Source organism: Anas acuta, chromosome 2 (genome assembly GCF_963932015.1).
Source record: "Anas acuta chromosome 2, bAnaAcu1.1, whole genome shotgun sequence".
NCBI classification, from domain to species: Eukaryota; Metazoa; Chordata; class Aves; order Anseriformes; family Anatidae; genus Anas; species Anas acuta.
The window spans coordinates 108542211-108557125 of NC_088980.1; the positions used below are offsets into that span (position 1 = coordinate 108542211).

The 14915-nt window shown below is 43.1% G+C and overlaps 2 protein-coding genes across 14 annotated transcripts in view; one reads left to right on the forward strand and one right to left on the reverse strand.

The window, feature by feature from the left end:
* Nucleotides 1–1900, forward strand: part of RALBP1 (ralA binding protein 1) — a 28383-nt gene extending 26483 nt beyond the window's left edge. For both annotated transcript variants that reach the window (XM_068671638.1, XM_068671640.1), the window contains exon 10: nt 135–1900. In XM_068671638.1, coding sequence (XP_068527739.1) covers nt 135–398 — 264 coding nt within the window. In that variant the 3' untranslated portion in view covers nt 399–1900. The remainder of the gene's footprint in view (nt 1–134) is intronic.
* Nucleotides 1301–14915, reverse strand: part of PPP4R1 (protein phosphatase 4 regulatory subunit 1) — a 59926-nt gene continuing 46311 nt past the window's right edge. For all 12 annotated transcript variants that reach the window (XM_068671632.1, XM_068671633.1, XM_068671630.1 and 9 more), the window contains 8 exons: nt 13808–13903; nt 12337–12522; nt 10863–11024; nt 10204–10304; nt 9056–9176; nt 8827–8961; nt 7689–7830; nt 1301–6676 (listed from right to left, as the gene is read on the reverse strand). In XM_068671632.1, the coding sequence (XP_068527733.1) occupies nt 6513–6676; nt 7689–7830; nt 8827–8961; nt 9056–9176; nt 10204–10304; nt 10863–11024; nt 12337–12522; nt 13808–13903 (1107 nt within the window). In that variant the 3' untranslated portion in view covers nt 1301–6512. The remainder of the gene's footprint in view (nt 6677–7688; nt 7831–8826; nt 8962–9055; nt 9177–10203; nt 10305–10862; nt 11025–12336; nt 12523–13807; nt 13904–14915) is intronic.

Consider the following 14915-nt stretch of genomic DNA (forward strand, 5'->3'; position numbering starts at 1 on the left):
ACTCACTGCTGCGTGCGAGGCCACGCTGCTGTCTGGGTTAGAAGCAAAGCTTCATTGTGCAACGCTTACTGGCCTCCCCAGGCTGCAGCAGTTGTGTTTAAGGAGCACTGACGTTTGTTTTCCTTCCCAAAAAGATAAAGAACAATCACCTGAACCAAGCAATTCACGAGGAGCGAGAGGCCATCATCGAACTGCGCGTGCAGCTGCGGCTGCTGCAGCGAGCGAAATCAGAGCAGCAGGTGCAGGAAGAAGAAGAGGCGGAAAAACGCGGCGGTGTTTCTCAGCAGCCCAGAGACAGTGTCCTGGAGACAAAAGCAGCCAAAGAGCAGCCAAAAGCAAGCAAGGAGCAGCAAGTCAAGCCATCACCCAGTAAAGACAGGAAAGAAACTCCCATTTGATCGGGCTCCTTGGAGGTTCTTAAAATCAACTGAACTGTGCAAATTACTGTAACTTGAGTCAAACTGCACAATTATTGCTGGCTGTGTACATTATGTAAAGAAACTTCTTTTAAGCCCTGGAGACTTTTGTCTCCAGCACTTGTGGCTTCTACTCATCAGACTCAGGTGAGTTGAGAAAGGCCAGAAGAGTTTTCCAGTTAGTATCAGATTATTTCAAGACTGGTTTCCTTCAGGTGATTTAAAATAATTCAGTAACAGTTTTATTTTAAACCAAAACCATTAATTACATTCATCAGAGCAGAACTGAAGATCTCGTTTTCAGTAAATGAACAAAAACCCACCCACACTTATTATTTGCCTTGTGAATCTGCTCATTCTCATTCACCATCATTTCTGCTTATTAACCTAGTCACTTCTTGCTTGTGCCTTTGATACCTTTCTGATGCAGATTATATACACGGGAGCTTTAAATTTATTCTGGGTTGGCTGAAAAGTTGGGAGACTGGGGGGTATCGTGTTTACCTAACATGCCCTTAAATTTCTCTTTTGTTTTAAGATGTACTGAATAAATGTAAAACTTTACAGGTGTTATTTATGTCTCTGTATGATGAACCGTTCAGCGGGAGCCGCTCACCTCTTTTAGCAGTGTAGTTACCCCATTTGCTCATTTATAAACCAGCCCTCATCGTACCTGTGTAGGATAGGCCGTGTTCCTGCTGCTGCCCTTTAGCCAACAGCTTTCTTTTAACCCATTTTGTGTCCCGGTCCCTCGGAGTGAGCCACTGACGGATGCTTTAGGCAGTAATGGGGAAACCTGCCCAACCAAGCAATACCTACTTCCAGCTGCACTAACGCAAATCTCTTGTGCTTGCTGGAGGCAGCGAGGGTTCAGCGAGAGCCTCTTTATGTTGTTTAACCTCCACCACCCTGGGACTTGCTTTCGGTTTGGCTGTTTCAGTGTCTCTACCCCCCTAAAGTCTCCGGTCAGGCGGCACTTCAGGGCCATTCAGTGTTGCAGATGCTCATGAGACGCGTCCGTCACGGCGAGGATAGACAGCAAGCTCCACAGCGTGCAGAGAGCCTGGCGTATTTTTTAAATCTGGGTATTTATTTTTGGCAGCTGTTGGATGTGGTTATATTCTGTATCTATTGCACTGTTGTGAATCATTGGCCATGATTTGATTTTGTACAAATAATGCTTTGATATGTTAGAGAAAACGGCATAGTATTTTTTTAAAATTTGGGGAAAAAAGTTTATAAACACAGAAAAATGTGGTCAGATAACAAATGTAAACTAAAGCATTCTCCCTTGCCTTCGTTACATACATTTTATATTTGCTGGCAATATTTAAACTTTTTTTTTGTTTATTTCACACTAATTCCTATTGAATTGTCATGGATTTTTCTAATGTTCTTCAGAAAAATCTCTTAATATTGGTTAACTTTTATTTTGTTAGGATTGTATTTATCAAGCAAATAAATTCAACAGCCATTTGAAAGAAGTTTCTAGTTTATCTGCTTCATAAAGTTTAATACATTTTTCTAAAGCAAACAAGTCACCCTTCCTGGATAGCTCCCTGCACCTGATACGAAAATGAATTTGGTGCTCCTCTAAGAGAACGTTGTCCACAATTAATTTTCATAGACAATTTCCACAATTAAGCTGAAAATCAAGTTCAATTTGATCAAATTAAAGATTATTAGAGATGCATTCTATTTTACTCATGTCATTACTTCCAGCACAGGACCAGCTGTGCTTGTTCCTGCTGCCTTCACCAGTCAGATCTGACACAGGTGGAATTGCTGCTTCTGCTGGCACACAGCAGCTGTGAGCAGTTTAGTTTCCAAACTGCTGAAACGTTTCTTGAAAATTTTCTTTCAAATTATCTCCAAGTACTCGTCTAATGAACAGCAGGTGCTCAGGTGCCATTTTTGAGGCTGCCTCACCCCTCCAAGGTGCCTTCTTACCAAGAGACCCAGGCTGCCGTGCTCTGAAGAGCACCTCCCCCAGCACTGCTGGACTTGGGAGAGGAGAGAAACCTGGAATGATGGAAGACAGCTGGAGTTTCTCTTGACGTTCAAACACTGCATCTCTTCTGCTCTTGGTAAAACATTTACAAACACACTCAGTACCTCCACTTTTAACAACCAGGATTCAGAAGGACCTGCAGCCTTTTGAAGTCCCTCACGTGCAGCCACATGGCTCCATCTCGGCAGAAAGAGGTCACAGCACTCAAAGCAGGCTGGTTACGATGGCAGAGCTGTAAGATGTTTCCAAATCTGTTCACTTATCTTTGCTACTTCTCAACGGAGTTTAATCAGAACCAGGAGAGGAAAGGGAAGGGAGGAGTTAACATCACGCATGCAAAATGAGCTGTCCTGTCATAGTCTTACATATTTACGGTGGTCTATTGGTAGGCTAGCCCAACTCTGCATCCAAACAAGAGGTTAATCACTTTAAATGCATTTTGTGTGTTGCCTGAATGCCAGCGTAGGCAGGAAGAAAAGCCTTTGCCATTAGTGTCAGAGAGAACCCATGTGAGAAAACATGTGGAGAACAGCCTCAGTTTTTAGCCACCTTCCAGTCTCAGACTCCTCATCCTAACAAGAGGGAGGTTCCCGGGCTGAAATTAGTCTGGAGAACACGAGCATTAAACCAAGTTTTCCCTAGCAAAGGCCAAAAGAACAAAAGGAAGCCTTGCAGGAAGAGCTCTGACCAAAACACCCATCCCGAGCCACAGCCTGGACTTCCCTCTTCCCACCAGCCCTGCCCCTTTGGGATCAGCCACCCCTCTACCCAACCTCTAAGGACTGCAGACGGAAGGGGCCAGCAACAACACACAGGTAACAAACAACCAAGGGAGCTCGATCAGATTAACCTGATGCAAAAACCATCATCACCAGACCTACGCCTGCCCAGGGGGGTTCCCTGGTCTCTCACCGAGGCTGCTAAACCCAGACAAGCATTTATTTCAGTAGGGCTGAAATCAAACAGGCTGCTCTGCAGTCCTCATGAAAGCAGGATCATACCCAGGGGGCCAGGAATTTGTGCAAAAGCCACTGGGGACATTCAAAATAGGAAAAAAAAAAGATGATTTTTCAAACATCAGTCGTGACTAGGTTAAAAGCAAACATCCCTCTAGATGGTTCCACGCATTTACCGGTTTTATTGGCGTGAAGTCTGCAAGAAATCGCGGTGATGAAACACTCTCCAAATCCTTACGGGTCTCTGGGGAGGGCACAACAGAGGACAGGGACCCCACTGTGAAACACAACGCGTGGGAGAAACGCAGACACTGCTGCAACCGGGACATAGGAGAAGGAAAAAAATATTTCCCAGCAAAAATACTCCAAGACGAGTGAGCCAAGACTTTGACGAACAATTCTCATTGTTTTCCAGTTAAAGACTGACTTGGCATGGGCAGAACTGCGACACTGCTTTGGGCAACCCTGGACCAGCAGATGACAACGTGGGAGCTCCCCCAGTGTCTGCTCAGACACACCAAGCAGCAAAGGAACGAATGCGCAGACACGCAGCTCCAGGCTTTCTCGAGGAGAAGCATGCACAAGAGGGAGTGTCACAGCATCTTTGGCAGCCTTCCCAGACGCTGCCCCACACAGAAAAAAAGGCAGCTCCTTTTTCACCACTCCCAAGTGAGATCTCCATTTCCCCAAGCCACACCCTCAGGGACATCTGACATTTCTAGCATTGCTCGCCTGAAAAAACTCCCTGTTGGAGTTAAGTGAAGAGACCCCAGCCCCCCAGCTGCAGACTGAATGCTCTGGGGCAGCTCGGAGAATAAGGCAAGTCCTTCATTTCCCTTCACTTTCAGGGAATTACCAAACGAAGCAGAAAAGCAGAGGGATAAATGACATGTTGGGTGCTGGGAAGAGGAGGAGGACAGCTTTTTCCTCTTTCTCCCTGCAGATGATCTTTGTTTGCTACAAGTCAGGGGAGTTAAGGCAGGCTGCAGCTGAAAACACGGGGCTTTGCCTTAGGAAAAGCCTCAGGATTGCCCTCAGAAAGCATCTGCAAGACCAATCTTACTGTTTCACACTGAAGGCATCTTAATCCTAAGTAATAGAAACTATCTAAAAGCATCAGATCCAATGCTTCATTTTACTGGGTTAGTGGAACGCTGCATTAGTACAGCAGCAGAACAAGGCTGGGACACACTTCCTAACTCCAAACACTAGGATTTCACCTGAAGTCCCAAAAGACTCCTCCCATGAATGCTAGGCTCTGCTCACAAGTACAGGATTACGTGAAGGATGCTCTGCTCTGACCAGCTGATCCCATTCACCTCAAAATATACCCACGACCCAGCACCAACTCAATTGCCTTTACACTGAGGAAAAACAGGGAGGGATTTATGTCCCCCGAACAAAACGGGGAAGTTGATGGGACTTCAGTGCATATTTCTGTAATGGGAATCGTGTGGCCTGGGAGAGGAGTAGTTTCTTATTCCCAGTTGCTCTCTGTATGGCAGCAGGGAGAGCTCGGGACTCCTCCTGCCTGAAGGTCACAGCTTTCTGACAACCCGCTGCCACTCGGCGCAACGCACGGTCCAGTGATCTGCACCATTTCTGACCAAGTACAGGAGAACCTGAGGAGAAGCACATCTGACCAGAATAGTTACCTGTGCTACAGAAGCTTTCGAACAGGATGCAGGGTTGCATTTTTAACACAGGGTTATCAGTCACCCAACTAATAAATGAAAGCGTTCTGCTAACACACATCACAGGCCAGCTGCCGGAGCCATTTCTACCTCCTCAGGAAAACAAAGCTTCTCGCACTTCAGGTTCCACAGGCCGGAGGGAAGGCGACACAGGCACGTTGCCCCTGGAAGACACAAGCAGGCACTGCATCAGTCATTTTAAACGAGGGGAAAGAAAAGCAGCCACAGGACTGAACACAAGGGCAGCTGGGGCTTACGGCTTCCCATCAGTCAGGACTGAGGTGGATGTTTGGATTCGCTTCAGCAACCCAGAGCTGCCATTGCACACTGGAGGGGCAGGTTCTCAAGAGAAACAGGGACTCTGGAAAGAGAACCTAGCAAAACCTCAATGACACACCGAAGTGCATCCACGCCATCTCCAAATACAGATCCCTTCACAATCCTAACGCAATCCCTTTTCCCCAACACGTTCATCAAAGCGTAGAGGACCAGAAGGAAAAAAGGACACAAATTTCAAACTTATTCTTTTAATGTCTTAAAAAGGTCACAAGATTGCTTTCAATCTTATTAATAAATTTTATTTGGACAAGTAGAGAACAACTTGTATCACAACAGCTTTAAACAACATGATTAAAGACTGCAGCACTCCAAGGAGGCTCACAGATATGTACAGTAAATGAAGAAAAACGTTGCACCTCAGAGCTGATCATGATCAAGTTAAAAATACCTGACTTAAAGTATATGTGCTAATAAATTTCCTTTAGGTCATGACCAGCATGAAAATAATTAGGACACAGGTACTCAGCAAAGTTTTCTGCTAATGGGTACAGCAATATGCTGCATTTAAGGATTAAAATCAAATTCTAGTTTAGTGTTAGCACTGAGCCCTTAAGAGAAATCCAAATTTCTACTTTCCCCATTTACACACATCAAAGCTATTCCCACTTAAGGGTGTGCCCAGCTGCACACAGATCAAGTCCTTGAACGATAAAAACTCTGAGCGCTAATACTGGAGGTCTTACATCCTGGCATAAATTTGCCTTTCCAGCCATTTCAGCTATCAGTTGCTATAGAAAATACTTGCTAAGTTAACTCCTCAGGAGAAACAATGCAGGTGTCTGGAAATCCCATCCTTTCTACAATGAAAATGATCTGCCAATTCAAGTTTCATTTGTTCAGGAAGACAGAAGATTTAAGGCTTCGGTGGCAAAAATAATCCTCTGAGCAGTGTTTTTCTACAGTCAAGCTGACATAATTATGTTTACTTTTTCTTGACTTAAAATCCCTGGTATCAGGTTTAGATAACATCCACCTGTTAAGTCTGGCAAGAAAACTCTCCTTCCAAAGAGGTTGTCCTATATCAACCATTTTAGAAGCATGAGGATAGTTTGTTTCAATTTTTTTTTTTTTAATTATAGCAACATTCAGGAAGTTTTTAATACGTTGATGAAGCAGTGCTCATAGCATCATCTGCGATTTTGGTACTGGCAGGGTGTATGCTTGCAAAATACTTGACATCACTGTCGTCGTCCATCTGAAGCGCCATAATTGTTTGCTCCACGGCCTCTTGATGCGAGTTGGCAGAATTTAGAAAATACTCTGGAAGAGAAAACGCACAAGACTTATAGGAGGAAGAGACAGATACAGAACGGAGTTGTATGATCCAGGAGGGAAACACAAAAATAATGAGGACAACCACCAACACTACACGATAACAGCAAGAATGGTGACAGCCTTGGCACGGTTAACAGAGGATAACAAATCACTGCACATCAGCTGATCCACAGTAGCTGTCTACATATGATTACGCAGAGCCTCCAGCACACACATGACAGCTAGCAACAGCCCAGTTCGGAGTATGCATCCTTTGCATTGTCCAGTATTTTAAACATTTTGCATTTTAATTCATACCATTGCCGTATTTCCAAAAGTTTTCCGTGCTAGCAATGGCAGTTCTCGAGCTGGTGTATGTTTGGAGGAAGAAAGTGACCAGAAACAAAGCATTTCAAGTGTAAATATAGCTGCTCTACAAAATGGCACAATATTCTTAATGCTATTTTCCATTGCAGTGCTTTGGAATCTGAGCACTGCTGACTCCTCTGGCATCTGCTATGCATTGAGGAGCCTCTCCTAAGCAAAGCCTGCAAATGAAGGCACTCCAGGGAAACTTTCTTCTCACTGCTACCATAAAATTTAAAGCAAACAGCAGCCATCTCTTCTACCCCAGTGAAAGAACAGATGCCAGGTTTCTATGGAAGGATTTTTCTTCTTTATCCTTATTATACGCCTCACAGTTCACACATACTCGCTGTACCCTGATCGCCCCCTATAACTTAGCTCATTCAGGGAAAATAGTGCAAGAAGAAAAAAAAAAAAAAGGCTGGCATATGAGCATGAACTCTTTACTTTCCAGATTTATGGAACAGTGGCTCTGATAACACAACAAGGTTTATGGTTTTATCTCAGGCAAGGCAGCACCCCACACCAAACAGGCTGTAAAAGCTCGTCTGACCCACATCTCACGCTGCTGCTTCTTTCCCAGCTGAGCATAGGGAAGGGAAGCGACAAAAAGATAAGAGTCAGCCCACTGCAACTGTTTCTGACCACTAACCTTTCTCTAAAAGCGTTTGCTTTAATGTTTTTGCAAGCAGGACTCGAACATTTGGAACCCTGTCAGATGCCAAGTGTAGCAAGTGTGGCAACAGATGCACAGCAAACTGGTCCATGGGCAGGCAGTCATCTTCACTGATAGTCTGGCAAGGAGACAGAGGCAATTTCATTAGATTTCAGCACCGTGAAGATAAAATCCCAACACATAACCAGAACTGACAGATCTTATTACTTTCCTAGCATGAATACAGTACGGAGTATTCACTAGGTTTTAAAATGTGGTACAGTACTTAATAGCACCAAGTCATAAATGATGCAGCACATTAGGGCTGAGGAAATTCAGGCTTAGTTAGAGGCTCATTTTATATTGTATGAAGTCTAGTAACTCATTTTCAATCACTAACATTTGAAAGCAGGAGAAAAAAAGTCAAAGGCTTCCTGCCTTATCTTTTAACACAAATTTTGTCTTCGTTGTAACTAGGTGTCATATTAAGGCAAGAACAGTTTGTCTCAATAAACATCCACTGTATCCCAACATGCTTCTCTAAATAAGCTCAACGCTCACATTTCTCCAAACGCTTCAAAGCGCTGCCCTATTTAAGCAACTGTCATGCTGGCTCACGGACAGCACCTCTGCTACAGCCTCTACATTTCACGATTTCTTTCTGCTTATTTTGCAGAGAATACTTTGGTTTTGACCAACCTACACTAGCTGGCTACAGAGGTACAAGCAGCTCCGAGAACTTGATTTCTGAATGATAATGCAAAAGGGTGTCCAGCTGCTGAAGCGTATTATAAAATCTCACTTCATGCTGAGTAACAAAGCAGCTTCCCAACTCAGGGATTATTTTAATGACTTGGTTTTACATCCAATATCAGATCTGACAACCCGAAGCCGATAGCTAAGCTGAAGATGCATGCTTGCTCATCTATGGGGCAATGCTTGAGGATGCAGCCATCAAATCCATTTCCTTGGCAACAAGTTCTCAAACATTCATGAAAAAATTGTCAACAGACAGCTTAAAGAGTTCCAGGTGCTCATCTCCCCATAATTCTTCCCATCAAAATAATAATCGTCTTATTATTAATGCATTAAAAATAATCCCTCCTCCAATAAAAACAAAGCAAAGATGTTTCACCTGGCAGATGAAGACAAAAGTCTGCCGACCAGACCATTTGCGGCATCTACAGAACTTTTCAACAAGTTCGTTCATGAGGTCTACCACGAAGGTTGATGTTGAAGCCATGTACAGCTTTTTTACCATTTCACTAACCTAGAAGAAATGGGAAGGAAGGAAAAAAAAAAGTTTATTTCTGACCACCAGCTCTCAGAAGTCTGAAATCCTGAATTTCCTCAGGTTACTTTACCAGCTTGTACGAAATCCAGCGGACAGAAGACACTTTATCTGCACAGAGGCTGAACGCGATAGGTCGCAAGTAGTCATAGATGTCTCTGGCACTGTACAGGTCTAGAAGCAAGATCAGCTGCCTGCAGGACGGAAGAACCACCAGGCAGGGAATGTTAGAATAATGAAAACTTTATCTTTAACTGCAAAAAGAGTCATTTATATGTTCAAGATTGAATTCAAAAGACCCTGTGATGAGTCATTACAGTGTGCTCATTTCATCATTCCTACTCAAGAATGCTACTGTAATAAACGCTGTCAACACACTCCTTGTTTCATCAAGCAAACTGTGGAATCCTAAGAAACTTCAGGCTGGACAGAACCTCAAGGAGTTCCTGATGAGCTGCCCTAAACTCTACCATCTTTCCACATTGATGGCAAACAGCCCTGCTGTGACATGGGCCAGCTCCGTCAGCACACTCCGTTGCAGCCCCTCTAGACATGGATGGATCATCAACCACCACTGAATCCTACTCTAATCTAAGCACAGAGGCTTGGAAAACCTTCTGAGTAAAGACTGAGGTGCAGAACACAGTACCTCAGCCTTCTCTGCATCTCCCATCACTAAACCACCCACATTCTTCAGCCACAGCTCTATTTTCCTTTCCTTTACTCTTTCATTGCTGACATAGCTGTAGAAACTCCCGTTGCCCCTGACAGCCCTTGCAAGCCTCAGCTCTAGCTGAGCTGTGGCTTTCCTAATATAATGCCACATGCCTGGGCAACGTTTCTAAATGCCTCCTTTGCACCCTGTTGCTGCCTTCACCTCCCGGATAATCTCTATTTGCTTTCACACTGAGTTATGCGTTCCCTTCTTAGCCAAGCTGGGCTCCTGATAAATCTCTTTGCTTCTGAGCACCGAGATGGACCATCCTTTCATTTGCAGGACGCTGTTCTTAAAAATCTGTCAGCTTTCCCAAGCAACCTCACCCTTCAGAGATGCCTCCCACCAGAGATGCCATTCCACCTACCAGTTCCATGAAAAAGCCAAAATCAGCTTACACGAAGTAAAAACAAATGTCTTAAAGCGTCATTTTTCCATTAGTTTCATCGTTGTAAAATTTGTAAACACCCACAAGAATAAAAACAAGCAGCCAGAAAACCACGTACTCAGCCAGCTCTGCACGGAAACGCCAGTTCCTGCTGTTATCAGTCACTAGGAATTCCTGGAGCTGATAAAGATACTCTCGTCTTTTGTCAAGATGAAGGAGCTGTAACAGTAAACATAAGTTTATGTAGAGAAATGCAGCTTATGAACAACCAGGCACAAGAGCTTTAAAATACAATTAATGAAACACTTGTTTTGATTCAAAATAATTAATCTTTAGCAATAGTGTTGCTTTTCTGGGCTGAGCTCTATCATGCTTTAGTCAGTAAAATCGCATGGGGCATTATGAAAGCAAAATCTGATCTCGTCTCTACTTGTACTCTAGGAACCCAGGAGGGTAAGTGGTAAAGTAGTGATTTTTATAGGTTTTTATGATTCGTGTATTTCAGTTCCAAAAATGAGGCAGTTACAGAAAAGTTTGAGGATTAAGTTGCTGCAGAGAGCTTAGAGGTAGCAAAAAGAAATTTAACTGAGTCCCCTAGCACCTGTGCATTGAATAAACAGAAAAGAATGCAGAAGATTTGTGATGCGGATGTTAAATACACCCCAGCATTCAACAGATACCTGACTGGGTTCCCATCAAGAGTTATATTGGTGTTATGTTAAACAGCAGGCACACACAAAAATTATTTCATTGGACCAAAGCTGGACACAGACGTACCTTCAGAAAGTCATGCAAGTGTTTAAGCACACCTATCCTGACTTCATCTAGGTCTTTTAAAAAGCCATTGAACACAGGAACTAAATCTCCAGCTGTAAGTTGGTCTCCAAGGATGACGGCAAGTTCATGGATGGAAAATGCTAGTGTCCGCCGAACTTTCCACTGAAATAAAGAAATGAATAAATTGATAAATAATTTTCATCTATGGATCATCTGATATGTTCCATTTCAAACTGACAGTCAGCATCTTTGCTGGACTTAAGAGAGAGTATTTACAAATCCAAGGCAAACGATAGTCGTGTTTCCTGCACCTGAATATCTCAGAATTCTTCGCCTCAAATCTTTTTGCTTAAATCAGTCCCACGCTACCATTCTTTTACTTGTGTAACTTATAAAACAGAACAAAAAATATATCCCACACTACTTCAGCTGGCATCTTTTAGCTTCCCTAATAGGTAAAGATTCACCCACAGAGAGCGCCCAGTAGTCCAAGGACTGGTAAGTTGATTTTCACTCAATTTGTTGAGTGAAAGCTCCATGCTATAATTTTTAAAAGCATCTAGTTGTGCCATTAAGTAACATCTCTTCTTTAGCACCTTCCAATTATTATGGGTACTATTATCCCTTTACCTGGATTTGGTGATTCAGTCTTAGCTCAGATGAGAGTGGCGATGAAACTGAACAGTTTTGAAAGCAGGGTAATTTATTTTTATGTATGTTTTAAATTTATTAGCTGGTTGCTTTTAAAGGCTGCGGAACAGTTAGGAAAATATGAGCAATAGCCACGTATAAAATTACTCACTACATATCACTGAGAATTGCTGCTCTGACATCGCAAGCAGCAAGTTCAAAAGAGGTGAAGTAGTCTGAGAATGCCTCAAAGAAAGAGACAATCTCCAAAAAAGGAAGGAACGGAGGACTGGGAAACAACTGCGAAACAGTAAAATGCACAAAGCCACCTCCTCACCACCTGACAAGGAAAATGCTGCTATTTCCAGCCTTTGTTTTTAAACCAGCGATGCTGCATTGTGATAGTGATGCTATCCCCTTATGACTAACTGGATGCAGCATCAAAAGGCCACCAGATCCTGGCGTGAGGCTGACTCACCAAGCTCCAGACATGCCTGCACGGGCACATGGCTGCTCACACACAGCCCCACAGCCCGGATTCTCAGACCGAGGAGAATCACAAGCACTGCCGTGGTGAGATCTCAAGCAAGCAGAAGAGATCAAAGACCTTTCCTCACATTGCCAACAGAGATCCAGCTCCACAAATGCACTCCAACTGCCCCATTTCCTCATTGCCTGAGCACTACACACCCCCAGTTATACTTTAGCTCATTATATGAACACCTAACATTAGCAACAGGGAGCTCCACATAAAAAGCAAAGCAACCAACGCCCACTAAACAAGAGAAGTGATCCTAAAACTTCACATTATGCTTTTTTTTTTCCCAGATTTTCTTGAGCTTACCTGCATGTCAGACGCCAGAGTCTCATAGGTATCTTTCAAGCAGTGCCAGTTCTGCCTGCCCAATGTCAGCGCCACGCCTGGCAGGCTGTAGGCACAGTGTTTGGCGATCTCAGTATCAACAGTTTGTGCGCGAGATGGATCGGTCATTGATAAATACTGATCCAGCAAGGCCTGAGGTACAACATCCTACAGCAAGAGAAGGGTAGAGAGTTGGTATCATTTTCAACACAACCTCCAAAGTTGATTAAGATTCCAGGAACGCCATCAGAAGAACATTTTTTCCACAACTGTAGAGAATTATTTAACTGCAGGCTCTTAATAAGAACGCAGAAGTTTTATATTTCGTACAACGTTCCACCAAAAAAGTTCCCAAGAAATGATGACATGTCTGGAGGCTATCAGAAAATATACAGACCGACATAACAGATGAGCGGTGGGTGGATCACTGTCTACTTCGGCAAAGCAGGAGGTTGAAGAGACTACATTTTTACCTTTCCACAAACATTCAGTCTCACAGGCTGTACAAATTGCCTATTTTAACTCATCCATAAAATGAGCAGAAGAGCAAATGTTTCAAAAATTGTTTTGCTGTTCCTCTCAAAAGCTTGTCTTTTGGGGGAAGAGGAGAAATGTGAATTAAAATACTATGGTTGGGAGGAATTGGGAGACAGATTATAGTCACCATGAAGGAAAAGGTTTCTCAAGAGGCAGAGAACCCTGATAAAGACCCATCTTTCTCTCCACCAAGGAAATTAAAGCATCTGAAACGAACTTTTTTGAAAGCCTCTGTGTTGTTTTTCACCACCATCTTTGCTTCAGCTGTTGTCACTTCATCTCAGGCACTGACTCTGCCCAGGAGCATTTCCCCAGCACACAGCTGCTGAATAGCTCAGCTCCCAGCAGCAGCCGGAGCGACTGAGGCTCCCACTCAAAGAGTCGCGGTGTGCGGGGTGTCGCACGTTATACTGAACTCCAGAACAACAAAAATTCCCTCAGAAAAAAAATGACAGAGACAGCTTGAGTTTAATGAAACGCTTTCACACCTTCTCTTCAAAAAGCTGTCACGGGATGAGGGTGGTTCCACTCAAAACATTTAACAAAAAACCTCGTTTCCTCAATAACCTAATTTCCGTTACAGAACGGCTCCCACAGAAAATGAAACCCAACGAAACCAGAACCTGGACGTCTATGATAGTTGTTCTTGCATCAAAAAAAAACAAAAAAAAACCTGTCATCTCTTATACATAATTAAAACAGAAGCAACTGCCAAACTAAGCCATTATCTCTGGAAACACTGAGTATTTTTAAATTACTTACTTAAGAGGTTTGCCATATTTTAGAGAAATTACATACAAAATGACTTAATGAGACTGACTGCATCAGACTGACAGCATAAAAGAAGTCTCCACATTTATTTAAAAATCCTACTACTCTGACATATGCAGGAAAAACAGAAATCACAGTCATTTACCTGCACTTTGGATTTTCTTTCTTCATCAGGACTGAAACTACTATTGGTGCTCAAATCCGAGTCATTATGGATATAGTGAAGTGTGGAATCCATGTTCTATTAAAAATAGACAAAAACATAAAAATACATTTAAGGATTAAAACAAAACCGTCAACATCAGGCACTGCTACCCTCAGCTCAGGGCCTTTGTCTTAGATTAAAGAAATGCATGTTTTACTATCAAATCCAATTTTGATGCAGCCTGAAATCAAAAGTCTTATTAGATAAATCTTTCTGCTTTAAATTTCAAACAAGGACTCCTCCTAATCTGCTCCATTTTGGTTCTGAAGGAAGGAAAATCACAGGAGAGGACTACCTTTGAAACTGCATTAAGGAAAATGTAAATAATATGTGGGTCACATCACTCCTTCCCCGAAGGGAAAACGAGAAAACGTCTGTAGTGGATTTTGTTGGATTTGGTGCTTTGCATTTGTGCTAGGAAAAGGTCAAAATAAAGCCACTCTTACACACAGGAGTGGAAACTGATGATGCTGTTGCTCCTTTCCTGGAGGTGATTACTCTATAATCATCTCCACAGATGAGCTTCACCTTATAAAGCAGTGCCCAAGCGGACAATGGCTGTTGGCACCAGTCTTCAAACCTCTCAGCAGTTGTTTTTTTAAGCAAATTGGGTTTTTTGGGCAATCACTCAAGCATCCTGGGTGCATATCTGTGCCTCAAAGATAAGGACGAAGGCTCCAAGTCCGTTTCAGAACTGGAACATGATGCAAAGGTTTGATGTGCTATGATCAGCTGTGTCACTTTCTGTATCAGTGGAGTCCTCCAAATGCAGTGAGCTTTGCATCATCAGCTTGTGAATTTCAAGAAGTATGAGAAGAATATTTGAAACGCAGATCAGGCTGCTGTCTGGTAGAACAGGGCAAAGACCTTTGTGCCTGGTATGATCCAGATTATCTATAAACACCGCAGGGTGAGCTCTCAGGTCAGTATAAGCTCCAAAAGCATGCCAGCTCTGCGAGCTGTTCAGATCTGTTTGATAACAAGACTATAAGCACCTTCAAAACACTATAAGCACCTTCAAAACAGCACCCATGATACCACCTGCCTT